The sequence below is a fragment of the Enoplosus armatus genome, chromosome 21, assembly GCF_043641665.1.
Source record: "Enoplosus armatus isolate fEnoArm2 chromosome 21, fEnoArm2.hap1, whole genome shotgun sequence".
Classification (NCBI taxonomy): Eukaryota; Metazoa; Chordata; class Actinopteri; order Centrarchiformes; family Enoplosidae; genus Enoplosus; species Enoplosus armatus.
In genome coordinates, this window is record NC_092200.1 from 1,105,830 (window position 1) to 1,125,057 (window position 19,228).

Here is a 19,228-nt window from a genome sequence, read left to right on the forward strand (position 1 = left end):
TAGACAATTAAAATGTGTTTCTGACTCTCCTCTCCCTGAATATAAGATCATCCATGATGAAGATTAAACAGATCATGAAGAGAAACATCTTTCAAATGAATGAAGAAACTTGTCTATGGTTCTTTTGTTAATCAGACCGACAGTTTACACACATCCAGTATTTTTAACTGGATGGTGAATCAGTCAGCCTGTGTTATCAGGGTTCTGCACAGGGTCCCTGTAATCATTTGCTGCTGAGAAGCAACAGAAGAGATGGATCCCTGAATAAAAGGTGTCATTCAGGTTATCTAAAAGCTGATACAATCCCACTTCCTGTGATTGAGTTTCAAAATCAGCAGGGGTCATACAGAATGGATGCTGGTGTGTACCTGCTGTGACCTGAGGGCCGGCAACATGATGTGAGCCAGCAGAGTTTCCAGATTGTTCAGGATGCTGCGGTCGCTGCAGTCCAACATGCCGAAGTTCACCTCCTGTAAACACAGCAGGGACGTTACACAGGTGCTGCATCCCATTTCTGTTTTCTAACTGAACACGCCGCAGCGAGTCAACAGGGTCTGTCCAAAGGTTTAGAGAAAGGCAACCTTCTTTTGTCTGAATCTGGAGGACCAAGCCAAGTTACTGACCTGCTGTATGTTAGCGGTGGTTATCGCCTTGTCAGTGGTTCTCAGGAAGAACAGACACTTCCCCAGTAAAGGCTGGAAAAACAGACGGAGACTGTGTTTAGTCTAATTTCACTCAGGAGCACTTGGATCAGGTGCTGGTGAAGACTCTGTCACCATACCATACTACCCCAATACTGGGAGAACCCTTCAAGTACATCTCATCTCACCGTGCTGCAGTCAGAGTGAAGATAATCATGGATCTAACATTTTGAACCTGCCCTGAAAAGTACTAGGCCGTGTGCGTACATGAACCTAAGACATGGACCTGAACCAGAACGACGCCTTTAAAAATGGGCCTCAAATGGTCCTGGGTCCTGGGTCCTGCGGTACTGCAGTACTGATGTTTTTCTGCGGTCGCCTGCACACAAATAGCTCTGATTCACAATTTCTTCTGTCTTCCTAAAGATTCAGCATGTGTTGCTCAAGTTATCAGACTGTTTCCAGCTGCTGCCAGGTCCAAAACTCTGCCCAGACCTGAGATCTTTAGCAATTTGGTTCAGACTGGACCTGGAACCAAGGTAGACAAGAAACTGTTGCACCAATTTCAGTTGAGACAAATTCTCAGGTTTTAGGGGGATCAGGTCTACCTGAGAACATCTCACCAGTTTGAGATGTACAGACATTTTGAATGTTTGCAGATCAGGTCTGGCAAAACTGAACTTTCAGATAGCTGCATTTATAAATGTCTTGTTAGAATACTTTTAAAACCCTGATCAGAATTCATTCGCACCATTATTAGCGTGTAGCTTTTTAGCTCAAGCTCTGATTGTTTGAGACAGCAACTTGTCATAGAGAGTAGGTTTACCAGTCTACTTGCCCACAGTCATGTACGCTGAAGGTGTTTTGTATCACCAAGCTAACCACCAAACAAAGCAGCACACAGGCTTTTCTTCCATAGCAACACAACACGGGCTCAACGAGAGTTATTATCTCTGAGGCAGGACAATGGTGAACATTAAGCAGCATTGTTCTGAGCTCATAGTGAAACTAAATATGTTGACGACTCCTCAGACAGATCTGCATTTATAAAGCAAGTTACACTTTGTCTACATCCCACTCAGTGTCTTAGACCTCTCATCATGTGTAGAAAACCTCAATAGCCATTTTTCTAGGAACTCGTGGAACTTTGTAGGAACTTTACTTGCATTTTGATCTACGTCTAAATTTAGTCCCTGTCCCAAAAAACGTCCCCACTCCGGGCCTTGTACTTTCCAATGGTCAGGGATTTATCTGTTTGCAGGACTGGATGTCAAAGACCTGGAGGCTGCTACAACATGTACTGGACTCATCCACTCATTAAGTTGCATGATGACTGTGTTGTCTTGTCATCTCAAGCAAAGCTGTTTATTTAGATGCATCATTGGTCTAATATCTTCACAGATTTCCTGATTTAGTTCCTTCCTGGGACTATTTGACTGAAAAAGAGCACTAATGAGGAACCTCTCAGCGTTCTCTGTGATGTATTTTACTGAAACTCAGAGTGTAATTAACTGCTGGTTAAGCAGTTCACGCCTACCTCAGAGCTCCCTGTAGTGAGGAAGAGTTTCCTCTGAGCCACAGCTGAGGTCGCTACATCCACAAAGGAGGAATGACTGGAGGACAGATTCTACAGAGAGAGACGGGGCGGAAAAATGAGAAAATGATTAGAAAAACAGAGCAAAGGGCAGATATTGAGGGAAGAGAGAGACACAAGTCATAAAATATATTTTGTTATGTGAGAAAAGTTACCTGTTTCACATTCTGATAGAAGAAAATCAGCTTCTTGGATCCGTTCGCAGCAAAGAACTCATCGATCAGACTGAACTGGAAGAATCAGACATGAATTATCCACAGATCTCTGACTCGTGGAGAACAGAGGAGATGTCATTTCTTGGAGTTTGTAGTTTTAGAACCAGACTGTGATGTTACCTTGTCATCAGAGAGGAGGGCCTCCTCCACCTCCGGCTCCCCCAGGGTCCCGGCGTCCACCAACCGGCTGATCAAGTATTTGTGTCGGGCGTCCAGCGTCGCTCGTCGCTCCTCCTTTATGGCTCTCGCCTGCTTTGCTATCTCTCTCCTCGCTTCATTGGACAACAGCACCGTCCTTTTACCAGACACCTGGAGAGAAATAGGTCTCTAAAATACTGCACCCTGCAGGTTGTATTTCTGAATCTGGTGGTCAGTACAAAGACATGTTCATACTGTCAGGATGGAAGCCTAGGGAGTTTGGGTTTGCCACCATCTTACTGGAGACAGAAGTCAAGTCAATTTATTTAAACCTGCAATAACTGATTCATTTCGCCCACTTGTTTTTAGCAGAGACAACATTAAAATATCATCACTTTTAAGTTGATGTGTTGAACTTCCACATCCAGCAGTCATGATGAATGAAGTCCAGTCTTCTCCCTCTGTTAGCTCTGGTTCTGGTCTACTACACCTCCTGAGGGAAACATCTGGCTCTTTAGCTGCTAAATGCTGCACTATGTCCAGCAGCTCGTCTTGTGTTCAGCGGCTTCTTACAGCTTCGTCTCTGAACACGACGACCAACCATTCACCACAGCAATGATGAGGTAACATGGACACAAACAACTAAATGTTCATAGTGGTGTATTACTGCAGGCTGATGTTAAAAGATAACTAAAGGAAAGCCAATGCTGCCTGGAAAACACATAAAAAAAACAGTTTCCAGGTGTAAGTCACCTCATGGATCCAGAAAACTCATTTATTTATTCATTTATTTATTCACTCACTCACAGGTAGTCCACCTGCCCCCTAGTGGCTGTTAGGAGTCATTTATCTCCCCTGACTCTACAGATTTTAAATAAAACCAGTAATTACATGCTTATATCTTCGCATCATAGCGCCTCCTGTGGCTGGCAGCAGTTACTGTATACTCACAGAGGTGCCGGTGGTGGGGGACGGAGCAGCCGCTGGAGAGGACATGTGATTAATGGCTCTCGGGTTCTGGCCTCCTATTCGCCGGTGGCCTCTGCCAGTCGTATCTGCGGATTTGGAGGAAAAACAATCAGACGCGTACAAAAAACAACCAAATAAACAAAACAGAAACAAAAACCACCAGCAACACCTGACTAAGTGCCTGATCACAGTCACACTGTTCTGTTTTCGTCATTTTTAAGATCAGCTGCTGTCAGCCACATAGCGCAGGTCGCTAAAGTCATTAGGCCAGGGTATTAGCATTAATAGTACCAGTAATAGCATTAGTTTCAAAGCACACTTGACTCTAGTTTGAGTTTATGGATCAGTTTGATGTCTGTACCTCTGCGGAGGTGAAGCAGAGGAGGTCTGGGTTTGTTTGAGGCTCCTCCTTCATCGTCCTCCTCTTCCTCTCCCCCAGGGCCATCCTGGACTCCCTGAACCCCTACCTGGAGCTCTGTGTCCAGGGGAGGAGCACAGCCGTTCAGCCCAGCTTCAGAGCTGCCAGCTGGGGGAACGATCGACACCTGGTCCCTGTGTGGAACCTCAGCTGGAGACTGAGGGTCTGGATCTGCCATCTGAGAGAACATTTCCAGCATCCACCGAATGAACAGAACCGTAGTCAGAACTAGTCATGCCCAAGCACCACATGTTCATTGACTTATAATGATTTAGTCAGGTCTAACTGATACCCCCCCCCCCCCGAATAGTTTCTAAAACTGCTCCTGCAAAAAAAGTCTCTCTCTAATCTGAAAAGTCAGCAGATCATAAAATGTACATAAATGTGTCAGTTAGAAAGACACTTCAAACAACCAATCACGTTGTTTGGGGATGGGAACTCTTTAAAGGTTTATTGTGGTGTTAGTAACGTGGTTTAGTGAATCCCAACCTGGGGGTCAGGACCTCACCACGGGTCAGCAGATAAGTCGTCGTGAGGGGTCGTGAGATGGTTTACAGGAAAGAAAATCACAGACCTTTTCTGACTTTTATCAAATCTGAAAAACTGCATCATTTCATCTCTTCAAGACATATGCAACGTGAAGGGGTCACAAGTAGATACTGCTTCACTTACAAGGGTTGAGAACCTCTCAGAGGTGTTCTAGGAGGGAGGATTAGGAAGTTAACTGTATCCTGGGATTTTCTGTTCTATGAATGGGGCTCACAGAAAAGCACCTGTGTCAGAAACCAGGTGTACTGAAAGTCCTCCTGTATGTTACATCAAAAGAAAAAACATCCTAACATCCTTCTGCTGGAGCTGCTGCAGAGAGTTAAAGAGCGGTGACTGACCTGCCTGTTGTCTGAGGACGAGTCACTGCTGCTCCGAAAGACTCTGAAATAAACCAGGGGGCCGGGGTCAGAGGCAGAGCGAGGCTCCGAGACAATGAGGGACAGAGAGCTGCAGTGAAATCAGGACAAAATCAAAACTGGCTCTGCAAAGGAAAAGTTTGACTGCTGCCATGGTAACCCTGGCAGGGAGGTGTGTGTGTTAGTGACTCGGCAACTAAACACACAACAAAGCTGCCTCCTTTGTGGTGAAGAAACCAGGAGAGACCAGGGAGTGTGTTGACCAGTGCAAGCAGGCTGTTAGACGACCTGACGTTTATCTGCCAGATGCTTTTGTCCAAAGTGACTTTCAGTAAGTCACAAACAAACAAAAACAACAAATGATATAAAGCATTTGATTAAAGATCAGAGCTGATCACATGGTCAGAGGGGAGAGACTTTGTGAAGCCATCACCGCCTACAAATTATTACTAAGATGATCCTTCCTCGTACATGGCCCCTGAGGTTCCTCTTCAAACAGCGATGCAACTCAGTGTCACACCTTTCTTTCGTTACTTTAACCTTAAAGAATCTTTCCAAGGTTGACTTGAACTCTTTCTAGCTCTTATAACAGCGTTATTTAAACGTTTGAAATCCTTTGAATGGAACTGAATCACAAAACAGGGAATTTCCAGCCCAGTATGATAAAAACAATCATATCTGTTCACACAAACGTATTCAAACAGGATTAACTTCACAGCTGACATACTAAGCAGTCAGATGAACTGCCAGTGTTAAAAACATGTTTCTGGTGCAGTTGATTAGATGAAATACGATCCACGAAGGGCGGTTTGAGTAATACATCGAGCAGAGAACAAAATTCTGCACAACTGTTATATTGTGAGGAAGGATTTTACAACTCTGGAAAGTTATCACAGCGTGTAACGCAGCACGCGACCTGTTGACGTTGTATTGTGTTGTGACAAAAGTTGAGCCAAACAGTTAAGTCACCCATAAGTGACTTAATGCACCTACTGGACTGATGTGAATGCTGAGATTGCACAAGCAGTGGAGAGAAAGGTCACTACAGGGTTCATCCAGCAGCTGGTACAAATGTGACGTGATGAGTGCAGTCTTGTTCAGTCAGAAGAGACAAAAAAATCCAGAGAGCAAATGTATTAAATGGCTTTATTTAGTATCAGAAAGGCAAGAAATATATCAGTACGAGAAAACATGTTTTATTTCAAGAATGATCCTTCAACTCACTTGCATTCTTCTATACATGCAGGCTGGTGTTCTGATGATGGAGGTACAACACAAAGCTGCAGTCGGGCCTGTCATGTTCACACGGGATCAGCCTGCTGACCATCTCACATCTTAAATGTAAACGGTCGGTTGTAGTGTCATTAGCAGTAATAACCTGAAGGTTTCAACAGATACAGAGGGTCACACGTTCAAAGCAGCAAGACGGAAGATCTCACTTTTAGTCGACAGAATACTTTCAAACACAAACCAGGACCTAAACCTAGAGACAGAATGAGACTCAGGTCCAGGTTCCAGGTTCCAGGTGGAGGAGGTGGTTGAGTGTGGAGCAGATGGAGTGGGGGAGTCTCAGTGTGTCTGACAGTGGAGCTGATCTCAGAGCAGGATGCTGCTGCTTCAACCTCTGTGGATCATCAGGACACAGCTGATCCTCTCAACACAACCACCCTCCTGATCACTCCCTCTGATCCAGCTTTATGTCCTGTCCACATGAACACATAAAAGAGAGCAGAGGTTCAGGTCTGTACAAAGACTTTACAGGAAATACTGATACTAACTGTGTTTAGTACAATACTGCTGAAACCAGCATGGACTGACTCAGACCCTCTACTGACCTCAGAGTCTCCAGTCTACAGTGTGGACTCTCCAGTCCATCAGACAGCAGATTCACTCCTGAATCCTGCAGCTCGTTTCCTCTCAAGTCCAGCTCTCTCAGATGGGAGGGGTTGGACTTCAGAGCTGAGGCCAGAGAAGCACAGCTGGTCTCTGACAAACTGCTGTCTCTCAGTCTGAATAAAGAATAAATGATGTCACTTTAGAAGACAATGTTCCTGCTTGAAATCATTGAATGTTTAATAATCTGTTCAGAGCTGAAGAAGGTTTAGAATGTAGAAGTTTAGAAAATGGAAACTCCAAACACCTGAACCCAACAGGATGCAGGTTCAAAACTGTCAAATACAAAAAGTGAAAAAGAGACGTTAGCGAGCAAGCAAGCTAAGGTTAGCCAGCTAGCTGTAACTTAGCTACACTGCAGGGTTTGGCTTTGGTTGCTTTGTAATGTTAGCTGATAAAATAATTTGCAAACGGCAAGCTAGCCAATTTACCAGCCAGATTAGCCCCAGGAGTCTGGATGAATTAGCTGACGTTATCCACGACAGTATTTTGCTACGTTAGGTAGCTAGCAATTCGTCCATGTTAGCAAACAAGCCACGTGGACTCTGTTTTGGTGGGTACCGGCCGTTTGTTGATGTTAGCAGACTCCATTTGTAAGCTAACGGGGAAACCGAGAAAGTCTAATTTTTTAGGTTACATTACAATCCCTTCGCACATTGGCAATAAAGAGTGATTAATATATGTAAATTGTTACATAGACAACCGTTAAGGTTTTAAATGTGCAGCTCAACATTGCTCTGCCACAGCCAATGGACTAAACCACAGAAGAAGAAAATAGACTTCAGCATGAAGATACTCAGTGTGGATCAGTATAATATCAGCCTTATGTCTGCAGTTTAGTGTCACCACAACTTTCACATCATATTAATCTCAGCACAGAAGTAAAACATGGTGTCTGACCTCAGAGTCTCCAGTCTACAGTGTGGACTCTCCAGAAAACCACACAGCAGCTTCACTCCTGAATCCTGCAGCTTGTTGTAGTTCAGCTCCAGCTCTCTCAGATGGGAGGGGTGGGACTTCAGAGCTGAGACCAGAGATGCAAAGCCAGTCTTCGTCAAACTGCACCAATTCAATCTGAATAAAGAATAAATGATGAAGATAAAAATCCATTTATAATCCAATCAGATGTGTTCAGGTTTTAAATGTGCAGCTCAACATTACTATGTCCTAATCAATGAGCTTTTCCCTCAAATGAGTGACTTTGTCATTGTGGATCATCATGATGTCAGCCTTCTACAGACATCATCCAAATGTCAGCACAACATTCATACACCTACTCATGTCAACACAGATTAATAACATGCTGCTGATCTCAGTCAAGTCTGGAACTAGAGGAGAAATGTCAAATCAGACAAGTCGGACTAAAAAACTGTTCATTATTTCATTTAATGACCTTCTTCTTACTGTATTTGGTAGCTTAGGAGGAAAACTGAACTAAACGTAGAAGTCCACATTTGTGCAAGTCTGTCTTAAAACAACAGCTATTGAAAGAGTTATTGGTGGCAGTAATCAGTCCTCCAGTCCATACTGGGTGTGAAGTGGTCCCTTCCTAACACTAATTACTTGTGGAGTTACTATTCCTCATCTGCAACTCAACAAGGAGCCACTGTCAAACGCAAAGTACTTACTTGATATGTGTAACTTAGCCTGCTGAAGAGTAAGAGCTCCAGGCCAGGAACCAAAACCCAGAACCAAAACCCAGAACCAAAACCCAGCGCAGTGGTGATTTAGTCTGAGCAGTCCGCCTCGCTGTCTTTGTTAACTTTTTGTGTATAGTTGCCTTTCAGGTTAGCATTAATGTTAATACTTTTAACTAGTTGAGGGCTTTGATCAGCGACAATGGGATTTGGGTTTAGTTTAAATGTTTTAGCTTAAATGTTGTTCACATTACATTCCATAGTGTTCCCAGCCACAGTGATCCAATGTACACTAGTTACTAGGCTTTGTTGTGGCGTGTTGGCCTGTGTTAGGCTGCTGTTTATTACTCTTAGCTCTGGTTTCATGCACACCACACCACAGCAGCTGTGTGGGTTGTACCAGCCATATCATGAAAATCATCACAGTTCCTCACTTTACCTTCATCATATTTCTGAACAAAATGTAATTTCTTCAGATTTGTGCTCAGGGAAATCCGAGAAATGTATGGATCAAAACTTTTAAATCTCAGTCAAAGATTTGAATTGAATTTATTAAAAAAATAAATAAATAAAACTACATGAGCTACAGTTAGTGAACTGACCCCAGAGTCTCCAGTCTGCAGTTTAGGCTCTCTAGTCCAGCAGACAGCAGTTTCACTCCTGAATCCTGCAGGTTGTTGTAACTCAGGTCCAGCTCTCTCAGATGGGAGGGGTTGGACTTCAGAGCCAAGGACACAACTTCACAATGAGTCCCTGAGAGTCCACAGCCAGAAAGTCTGTTTGATATAGGATAAGATCAAGATGTATTACAAAATATGTTATTATGAAAAAGATCACTTTATATTTACTTCATGTATTTGATCACAGTTTGACAGTTCCTGTTTTAATGAACATTTGCTCTTCACATAAGTGATTCAGTTAATCTTATCTTGACTTGTCTGCATTACTTTCAACCTAATGTCACAAGACGTTAGGGAGACAAGGAGGTGAAATTCATGATGGTGGCACCCAGTCACTGAAAGAAACTACAGACTAACAACTTTTTTGTCTTTCTGTTGAATAACACATTTACCCGCATCTCAGTTCGTAAACAATAATTGGAACGTAATTTTCCCATTCTGGAGAAATTAGCAGACTTGGAAACATACATAGATCACTGCTACAGTCAGTGCAAAATGGATACGACTCCGGGTACTTCCCAAAGAAAATGTAGAAAATAAATGCCTAATGTAACACTTATTAGAAGAAGATAGAATAACTGAATTCATTAACTTGGCAGAACCAACTTGGCAGTGCAACTTTTGCACTCACATTTGAAACAGCTAAAGAACATCTGACACAACTGACATGTAGTTTTTGCAATAAACGAGGACCACTATTTTAAAGAATAATAAGAACGTTATAGTGTTTAGATTTGAAGAACTCAACTACTTATCTACAATAATTCATAATGTTAATCACATCTGGACTTACAGAGCCTTTCTGCAGTTCCTCACAGCTGGAATCAGTCTCCGTCGTCCCTCCTCTGATGTGTTGTACTCATTCAGGTCCAACTCATCCAGAATCTCCTCTGACATCTGCAGCATGTGGGCCAGAGCTGAGCAGTGGATCTCAGAGAGTTCCTTCTCTGATCTGTTGTCTGACTTCAGGAACTCTTGGATCTCCTGATGGACTGAGTGGTCCTTCATCTCCGTCAGACAGTGGAAGACGTTGATGCTTCTGTCAGGAGAGATGTCGAACATGTTCATCTCCTTCAGGTTGTTGATGGCTCTCTGGATGATTTCTGGACTGTTGTCTGTCCGACCCAGCAGGCCTCCTAAGAGTCTCTGGTTGGACTCCAGAGAGAGGCCATGAAGGAAGCGGACAAACAGGTCCAGGTGGCCATTTTTACTCCTCATGGATTTCATCATGACTTTCCTCAGGAAGACATCCAGGGTTGAATCAACATGTTTTTTTCCAAGGAAAGCCCCCAGTACCTCTGTGTTCCTGTTGGTGTAACAGTGGAACATGTAGACGGCAGCCAGAAACTCCTGAATGCTCAGATGAACAAAGCAGTAGACTGTTTTCTGGAAGATCACACACTCTCTTTTGAAGATCTCTGTACAAACTCCTGAGTACACCAAGGCCTCTGTGACATCAAGACCACACTGCTCCAGGTCTTCTTGGTAGAACATGAGGTTTCCTTTCTCCAGATGTTCAAAGGCCAGCCTCCCCAGCTTCAGAAGAACCTCCCTGTCAGCCTCCGTCAGCTCCTGTGGACTCGTCTCGTGTCCCTCATCATACTTCTGCTTCTTCCTCTTTGTCTGAACTAGCAGAAAGTGTGAGTACAGGTCAGTCAGGGTCTTGGGCAGCTCTCCTCTCTGGTCTGTAGTCAACATGTGGTCCAGAACTGTAGCAGTGATCCAGCAGAAGACTGGGATCTGACACATGATGTGGAGGCTCCTGGATATCTTGACGTGTGAGATGATTCTGCTGGACCGCTCTTCATCACTGGATCTCCTCCTGAAGTACTCCTCCTTCTGGGCGTCAGTGAAGCCTCGTACTTCTGTTACCCTGTCGACACATGTAGGAGGGACCTGATTGGCTGCCGCAGGTCTGGAAGTTATCCAGACGAGAGCCGAGGGAAGCAGATTCCCCTCGATGAGGTTTGTCAGCAGCACGTTGACTGATGACTTCTGCGTGACATCAGACACAATCTCGTTGTTGTGGAAATCCAATGACGGTCTGCTTTCATCCAGGCCGTCAAAGATGAACAAGAGTTGACAGACAGCGAGCTTCTCTGCTGTGACCTTCTGTAATGTTGGATGGAAAACATGGAGCAGCGTGAGAAGACTGTACCGCTGGTCTTTGATCAAGTTCAGCTCCCTGAACGAAAGCAGAACCACCAGACCGACGTCTTGGTTTTCCGAGCCCTCTGCCCAGTCCAGAGTGAACTTCTGCACTGAGAAGGTTTTTCCAACGCCAGCGACGCCGTTGGTCAGAACCACTCTGATGTGTCTCTGTTGGCCAGGTAAGGCTTTAAAGATGTCGTGGCACTTGATCGGAGCGTCGTGGAGGGTCTCCATCTTGGAAGCCATCTCAAGCTGCCTCACCTCATGTTGGGTATTAACCTCTTCACTCTGTCCCTCTGTGATGTAGAGCTCAGTGTAGATCCTGTTGAGGAGGGTTCCACTTCCTGTTTCATAATTTCCTTCAGTCACACGTTCACATCTCCTCCTCAGACTGATCTTATGTTCATCTAAAACCTCCTGCAGACCACGATCTGCTGGAAGAGAAGGAAAATGTGAGACTACAACACAACAAATAAACCAAGAAGAATCCTGTTTCCAGACATGATGACATCAGCAGACAGATGTACAGTCTTACTGTGTACAGTGCTGGTCTGACTGGCTGTCTGCAGTCCAGATCTTGTTCTGGATCTCTTTCCACACTGGGGACAGGAGGAGTCTCCTGATGAAGCAGACTGGTCCCAGTATGAGGTGATGCAGCGTCTGCAGAACCAGTGTCCACAGCTGGTAGAGACTGGATCCTTCAGGACGTCCTGACACAAAGCACAGCAGGACGGCTGCTCCTCCACAGGAACATGCCTCCTCTTCCTCTCTCTGTGAAGACATTTCTTCATCACTACAATGATTTGCTGACTGTTGATGAAAGATATGGAGCTTTGGTTCAGATGGTCACAGAGAACAGTCAAAGTGTCCTTACTTGTCTGTTTGAATTCAGTCTGTAATCAAGATGATTGTTCCTTTTATTTCAACTCATCAGCTGCTTTTCCTCTCTGACTGTCTTATTAAACATTTAGTGATCTGCCTGTAGTTTGTTATTAATACAACCTCAACACTTCCTGCAGCTCCTTCACAGTAAAAGCCTTCCATTAAAGAGAGCTGATTATGTCCTTCACTGTTCTACAGTCACGTCGGGCAGCTTAGCTTGAGTTAGTTAGGTTTAAACTGAGGTTAGAAGTGCTCTAAATCACTGTGGTAGACCAGCAGTCTCAGACACATAGCATGTGACAGCCGTGTCACAGGTTCAAGTCCAGACAGTTTCCTTTTTATTATATTCCCTTCATGTCTTCTGTCACTCTCTACTGTCCACTGTTGAAGACATAGGATATATATATATATTCAAATATTGTAAAAGAGAAGTGGTCCAAATCTACATTTGACCATTTTCTGGCCCTTTTTTCATCCTCTGATAACTTTTTCATACATACATGGATGTTTGTTCTTGACCTTTAGGAACAATATGTGGTGGAGAGGATCTGAGCTCAAAGGTGGTCCACTTACTGATGACTCAAAGCAAAGTGTTAATCAAGGTGAGCAAAGCTTTTCTACCAAAGACTTTTCACCACATGTTCTATATAATTATGATAAGAACTGATTCAAGATGCATCTGGTGGGTCAGAACAGCTGATCTGAGGAAGAGCCAAACCAACATCATGTTCTGAGAACATGAAGGAATTACACGTTTGAAGCAGATTCTTTCAGACTTTGAATAGTTCTAAATCTTTACAGAGACTTCAGCCGGACTGAAAACAGCTGAATATTTTCTTGAAGAGTCAATTCTGAAATGGAGGCTCTCAGAAATAAACTAAGATCCATCTTAGTTTGAAACAGTATCTGCACTAATAGCTCTGCATCATGAATATAAATCTTTCAGCAGAACATTTTGTCTTCATCCTCGATGCATCATCTTCATCAGGTCAGTTTACAGTAGAAACAGTCTCTTACTGTGTGTCTGAGGGTCCAGGTTCATGACTGAATTCTGGAGGTAGATCTTTGGACCGGTCAGTCTTCATAGACAGACAGCTGGATCCTGCAGACTCTGCTCTCTGTCTGTTGTACTGAACTCTGCAAACACCAACATGTTGTTATTCAGATCACATGAACAGCTGTCAGAGATAACAAGAGGAAGATGGCACAATTTATTTCTCTTTGTCAGAAAAATGTGTTAAACTTCAATCAGCAAATACATTTTAGATACAAACACAAACTCAACAGAAAACATGGCATTGGTTAAGGTGAAAATTAGTCATTTAAATGAGTTACTATCAGTTCTCTTACTGTGTGTCTGAGGGTCCAGGTTCATGACTGAAGTCTGGAGGTAGACCTTTGGACCGGTCACTCTTCATAGACAGACAGCTGGATCCTGCAGACTCTGCTCTGTCCTCCTCTTCCTCCACACAAACACTCATCTTCTGCACTTCAGTCAGTCTGAGAGGTAAAACAGTGACACTGACTGTGATCTCCGAACACAAGAATGAAGAAACATGTCTGTTCAAGAGTCACAAAGAAGACTGAGAGGACAGGAAGTCATCTGAGAGAACAGGAAGTCAACTGAGAGGACAGGAAGTCAACTGAGAGGACAGGAAGTCAACTGAGAGAACAGGAAGTCACACACACACGCAGTGTCCAGTCTAACAGAAGCATCCAGCTCTCCTCCTCTCACCTTTCTTTAAACCTCTGCTTGTTTTCTTGGTTCCTGCAGGTTTAATGTGTTTTATTCAGCCAATCAGCACTTTGTGTCCACAGAGGAGTCCAAGTGTTCATGCGGGGCAGCGCGGTCACTCAGCGGTTTCCACAGTCGCACGTGCGTTAGAGCTCGGTGGGGGTTTCAATTTCCGAACCGTTAACATGTCGAAGAGGGTGTCCTCGTAGAGAACCGTTATGTTTGAAAAGTAAACGAAGTCCATTTCCCAGTCTAACATGTCTTTCCTCTCCAGTCCTCAGGGAGACGACGGACTCAGAGACTTTGACAGTCAGATAATAAAGTGTTGGATGAACACTCACCCTGCCTCAGCCTTCAGCTTCCCTCCTTCTGCTCTGTCCTCTCAAAATGGAGTCTGGACTCACTGAACACCAGATACAGTCTCCGAGAACACTTTCACTCTCAGGTTCCCTCCCTCCCTGGGCCTTTCTCAAACCGGGCCCCTCCCTGTTTGTGGTCACACTCGCAGGCGAATGAAGCACCCTTCACCCGGAAACAGAAACTGTCCTAACTTATTGTAACCATGGTTTCAGATCAGCAACTTTCAAACTGGCAAAGTGACATTTTGTCACAGCTGATTATAACTAATCTTTGTATAGATTCTGATTCTTCTTTGGGAAGTTCTATTAATGATTAGTTTAGTGTAGACTAATAATTAAATAATAGCCTGCATTCTTTATTTTAATTTGACTGTCATGTGATAGTTCTAGCTACTTACTGAAGGACAAGCAGAAGAAAAACTGGACCTGGGGAAACACTTGCACCAGACTTCAGATGAAGGGTAAGTTGTTCAAATATGTAGAGATCTTCATTGTCTTGCTGCAGTATGCAGCTACATGTTGTGGTTGTACCAACACCGTGACGCTCAGAGAAGGACCTGCCTGTCAGCGAAATAAAAACAGAAGAGAAAACTCCGGAGAAGTGAAGAGCAAGTCAAACGAAGACGAGCAAAGAACATCAAATTGTATGTAATGGTGCTGACATAAAAGCATTCTGGAAGACACACGGTTAAAACATCACGTATATTTCACAACATCATTCAGTCTTAGTGTTCCTAACTGCTCAACATTTCAATACTACCAACAGACAGACAGAAGGTCAAACAGTCCTTAGTTTGGTCACAATATAAAAGCTGCCTTCTGTTACAAAGGTCACGTTATCTACGGCCACTAGATGGCAGTGTGGTTACATGATAAACAAGATGTAACATTCAGAAATGAATAACTTGTTCATCTTACATCGTTACAGATATCAGAGTCGGACTGTTCTTCAAGACAACGTGCTGAGTAATAGTAAGACTTCAGACTTGGGTTCAAAGACAGGATATACCAGTGTCAATTCACTCCAGACTGCATTTTAAAATGTATGACAGGATGTGGCAGACCTCTTGTCTCTGTGATATCAGGGTGAGAGAAGGGAAAGGGTGTGATTTGTGTGTGAGGGTGTCAGACAGAGAGGCTGAGACTGCATTAGTTTTATTCTATTCTTTGTGTTGATGTGACATGTGTTCAGTCTCAAAGATAAAACACTCATGTCTCTGTCCCAGGGAAAGATAATCCTTTGAATGTCCGCTGTATTCAGACCTTCCCCTGTCGTTCGTAGCCAGGTAGATCAACTGCAGAGTAATTAAATGATTCCAGTCCTGCGGTTTATCTTGTTGTCATGACAAAACGTAACTTCTCCGGGTGGAGTGTCAGACAAGTGGCAAGTCAGTTTACATAACCAGAGGAGTCTGGTTGAGGTTGATTTAAATCCCATTGGAATGCCACAAACAAGTCCTGTGGATCTGACTCACATCCACATCCGCTGGTTGTACAGTGGAATTCAAAACGGACAGGGGTTGTTCTCCCTACACCAGCATGGACTGACTCAGACCCTGTACTGACCTCAGAGTCTCCAGTCTACAGTGTGGACTCTCCACAAGATCAGACAGCAGCTTCACTCCTGAATCTTGCAGCTTGTTGTAGTTCAGCTGCAGCTCTCTCAGATGGGAGGGGTTGGACTTCAGAGCTGAGGCCAGAGAAGCACAGCTGGTCTCTGACAAACTGCAGCCACTCAATCTGAATAAAGAATAAATGATGAAGATATATATATATATATATATTATAATCCAATCAGATGTGTTCAGGTTTTAAATGTGCAGCTCAACATTACTTTGTCCTAATCATAGACCGTCAGAAGTGGACGTCCACTGTGACGTCACCCATTGGTTTGTGGACTACTGCTTTAAAGCCTTGAGTTTGGCATTTTGGCCGTTGCCATCTTGGTTTTTTGGAGCCAGAAGGGACCAAAAAACCTATTCATGTCAACACAGATTAATAACATGCTGCTGATCTCAGTCAAGTCTGAAACTAGAGGAGAAAAACTATATTGATCCTTTAAACAGCTGCATTTGGAAATATGCTTTGGTCCCTCTGTCTTCCTCTGTATGTGTGTGTATTACTCATGTTGTGGGGACATGAATCTGTTAACACAGTCACATTGTGGGGACTCGCCTTCCTTTTGGGGACGCAAACACAAGTACCCATAACGTAAATCATTACATTAGGAGAAGACTGGTTTAAGGTTAGGTTCAGGCAAGCAGTGGTTATGGTTAGGATAAGTCTCCATTGTGACTGCAGACTAAATTTAGTACATGAAACTTGAAAATATGCACAAAAGGAAGTTTACAACTTTATGGATGTAAGTTATTTCGTGAACATGAATTAGGTTCAACTGTTAATGAAACATATCAGATCTACAATAGTAACAGAGAGTCAGTGAACTGACCTCAGAGTCTCCAGTCTACAGTGTGGACTCTCCAGAAAACCACACAGCAGCTTCACTCCTGAATCCTGCAGCTTGTTGTTTGTCAGCTCCAGCTCTCTCAGATGGGAGGGGTGGGACTTCAGAGCTGAGGCCAGAGAAGCACAGCTGATCTCTGACAAGCTGCAGTAACTCAATCTGAAGAAAGAATAGTAGAATGTAGAAGTTTAGAAAATGGAAGCCTCTGTTCTGATGCCAAACCAGTTTTGTGTTTCTATTGTTATGCCGTTCACCATCTTCAATTCATTTAACCTAGACCCATTTTCTGATATAGAATTTCATCCTAGTCACTACAGTCATGTCGTAAGCATCTAAATGTGGAGGTGCTTGCTCTGTATTGTGACTTGCACAGATCCCTTTTGATTTTCTTTAATCATTTATTTCCAGTCATGACTGACCTTACATTACATTACATTCACGCTATCAGATCATTGCCGGCAATATTACATGCATTCTGATCCATGCAGGTGGTATGCTGATAATTTCTGCATAGTCATTGCATTCTTCTAATTACTAGGTGTTAATGTATTCATTGAAAGTATAATATCAGCCTTATGTCTGCAGTTTAGTGTCACCACAACTTGCACATCATATTAATCTCAGCACAGAAGTAAAACATGGTGTCTGACCTCAGAGTCTCCAGTCTACAGTGTGGACTCTCCAGGCCTGCAGACAGCAGCTTCACTCCTGAATCCTGCAGCTTGTTGTAGCCCAGCTGCAGCTCTCTCAGATGGGAGGGGTTGGACTTCAGAGCTGAGACCAGAGAAGCACAGCTGGTCTCTGACAAACTGCAGTCCCACAGTCTGAATAAAGAATAAATGATGTTGATAAAAATCCAATTCACATTCCAAAACACATTGAAATCAACATAAACCAAAGAAATATTTCTACTTCAGCAAGCAAACTTTATCAATTGAAAACATTTTTTTCAGAGGATCTTCTGTGTACAGATGTGACCATTTACCAAAAATTATAAACATTAATATATTTAAAAAACTAACAGTGGACTTTTTCTACAGAAGTCTTTTGTTACTGCAGATGAAATTTAGGACAAGAAACATACAAATATGAACAAAAGGACATTTACAACTTTATGGATTTAAGCAACTGAACTTAATTTATGTTCATAAATCCAAAAATACGATAGTAACAGAGAGTCAGTGAACGGACCTCAGAGTCTCCAGTCTACAGTGTGGACTCTCCAGAAAACCACACAGCAGCTTCACTCCTGAATCCTGCAGCTTGTCGTTTCTATTCAGCTGCAGCTCTCTCAGATGGGAGGGGTTGGACTTCAGAGCTGAGGCCAGAGAAGCACAGCTGGTCTCTGACAAACTGCAGGAACTCAATCTGAATAAAGAATAAATGATGAAGATAAAAATCCAGCTGATAGTAGATCAAGAATTTGGTCCTTGTGTTATTGTGGATCATCATAATGTCAGCACAACATTCCCAACGCCACCACAACGCCATGTGTTCATATCTGTTGTTGGAGAAAATATAGGCAGGGTCACTTAAACCATTGAGTGAAATTCTGTTTAATTGAATGAACAAAGTGTACATGAACACTTTTAAAGCATAGGAAAGTCCCTTGATCTAAATGTATTACTTGTATTTTTTGGATGTACTACCCTGGGCTCGCCCTCTATTTTATATGCCATGTATAATTTTTAAAGCACCAGTAGTATACTTGAAAGAACAGAAGCCATGACTTAAATCCCATGTCAGCAACCTATCTGTTCTGTGTTATTGTACACAGTTTAGTCAGATTCAGTGTCGATAAGAAGAAGCACTGTACTTTTAACAGTTATTGGGATAGAAAAAGGAATACATAAGTGCAAGCAGACTATTGCATAAGACCATAAGAACTGTGAAACTAGCTTCCTTGTATGCTTACTGTATTTACTTAGTGTAGGAGTTGGGAAAGTTTAATAAAATCCTTCACATGCTAAAAACCTAACCTGCAATCTGCATAATCTATTGTGTGCTACTGAATTAAGGGCAAAATCAAAATTTTAGACTACCTCTCAACATTGGTAACATGTCCCAAAATGGATCTCCAGATGTTTGACAAGTCAAGACCGCCCAACTGCATCACTTCTGCAAAGCCAGTGAGCAAGGCTACGACCCAAGATTAACCAACACAACTGGAAAAGTTCATATTGTATTTGTGCGGGGGAAATTCAGGGTAACATCACTAAAGCAGATGACCAGCTTGCACTTGCAGCCAGAGTGGATGTGTTGTTGAGGTCAGAATTTAAGGCTAAACTGGAACCTTGAGTCTTTTTAGACAGACAGCGAGTCTGTGCTGATGTATATCAGAAACAAGACAAGAAGATTCAACCCCTACGTGGATAACAGGACTTTGATTCCTGAGCTATTGCACAAAGACCATTGGAGGTTCATCGGCTCAAAAAAAAATCCAGCTGATGAGGCGTCACGAGGGTTGAATGCTGAAGCCTTCTTGAGGTCAACAAGATGGTTTCAAGTAACAGAATTTCTTCATAGAACAGACTCGAGAACCATTGG

At 43.2% G+C, this 19,228-nt stretch overlaps 2 protein-coding genes across 2 annotated transcripts in view; both read right to left on the reverse strand.

Annotated features, from left to right (window-relative positions):
- Positions 1-4,153, reverse strand: part of dnah5l (dynein, axonemal, heavy chain 5 like) — a 52,295-nt gene extending 48,142 nt beyond the window's left edge. The window contains exons 1-7 of the mRNA XM_070928328.1: positions 3,919-4,153; positions 3,540-3,643; positions 2,571-2,759; positions 2,391-2,465; positions 2,179-2,268; positions 624-695; positions 369-470 (exon numbers count right to left, since the gene is read on the reverse strand). Of these exons, the coding sequence (XP_070784429.1) occupies positions 369-470; positions 624-695; positions 2,179-2,268; positions 2,391-2,465; positions 2,571-2,759; positions 3,540-3,643; positions 3,919-4,153 (867 nt within the window). The remainder of the gene's footprint in view (positions 1-368; positions 471-623; positions 696-2,178; positions 2,269-2,390; positions 2,466-2,570; positions 2,760-3,539; positions 3,644-3,918) is intronic.
- Positions 4,154-6,663: 2,510 nt separating this feature from the next.
- The window catches only part of LOC139304072 (uncharacterized), a 65,610-nt gene continuing 53,045 nt past the window's right edge, over positions 6,664-19,228 (reverse strand). The window contains 10 exon segments of the mRNA XM_070927913.1: positions 6,664-6,889; positions 7,674-7,847; positions 9,013-9,186; positions 9,884-11,675; positions 11,777-12,008; positions 13,131-13,260; positions 13,474-13,623; positions 15,784-15,957; positions 16,667-16,825; positions 17,873-18,049. Of these exon segments, the coding sequence (XP_070784014.1) occupies positions 6,664-6,889; positions 7,674-7,847; positions 9,013-9,186; positions 9,884-11,675; positions 11,777-12,008; positions 13,131-13,260; positions 13,474-13,623; positions 15,784-15,957; positions 16,667-16,825; positions 17,873-18,049 (3,388 nt within the window).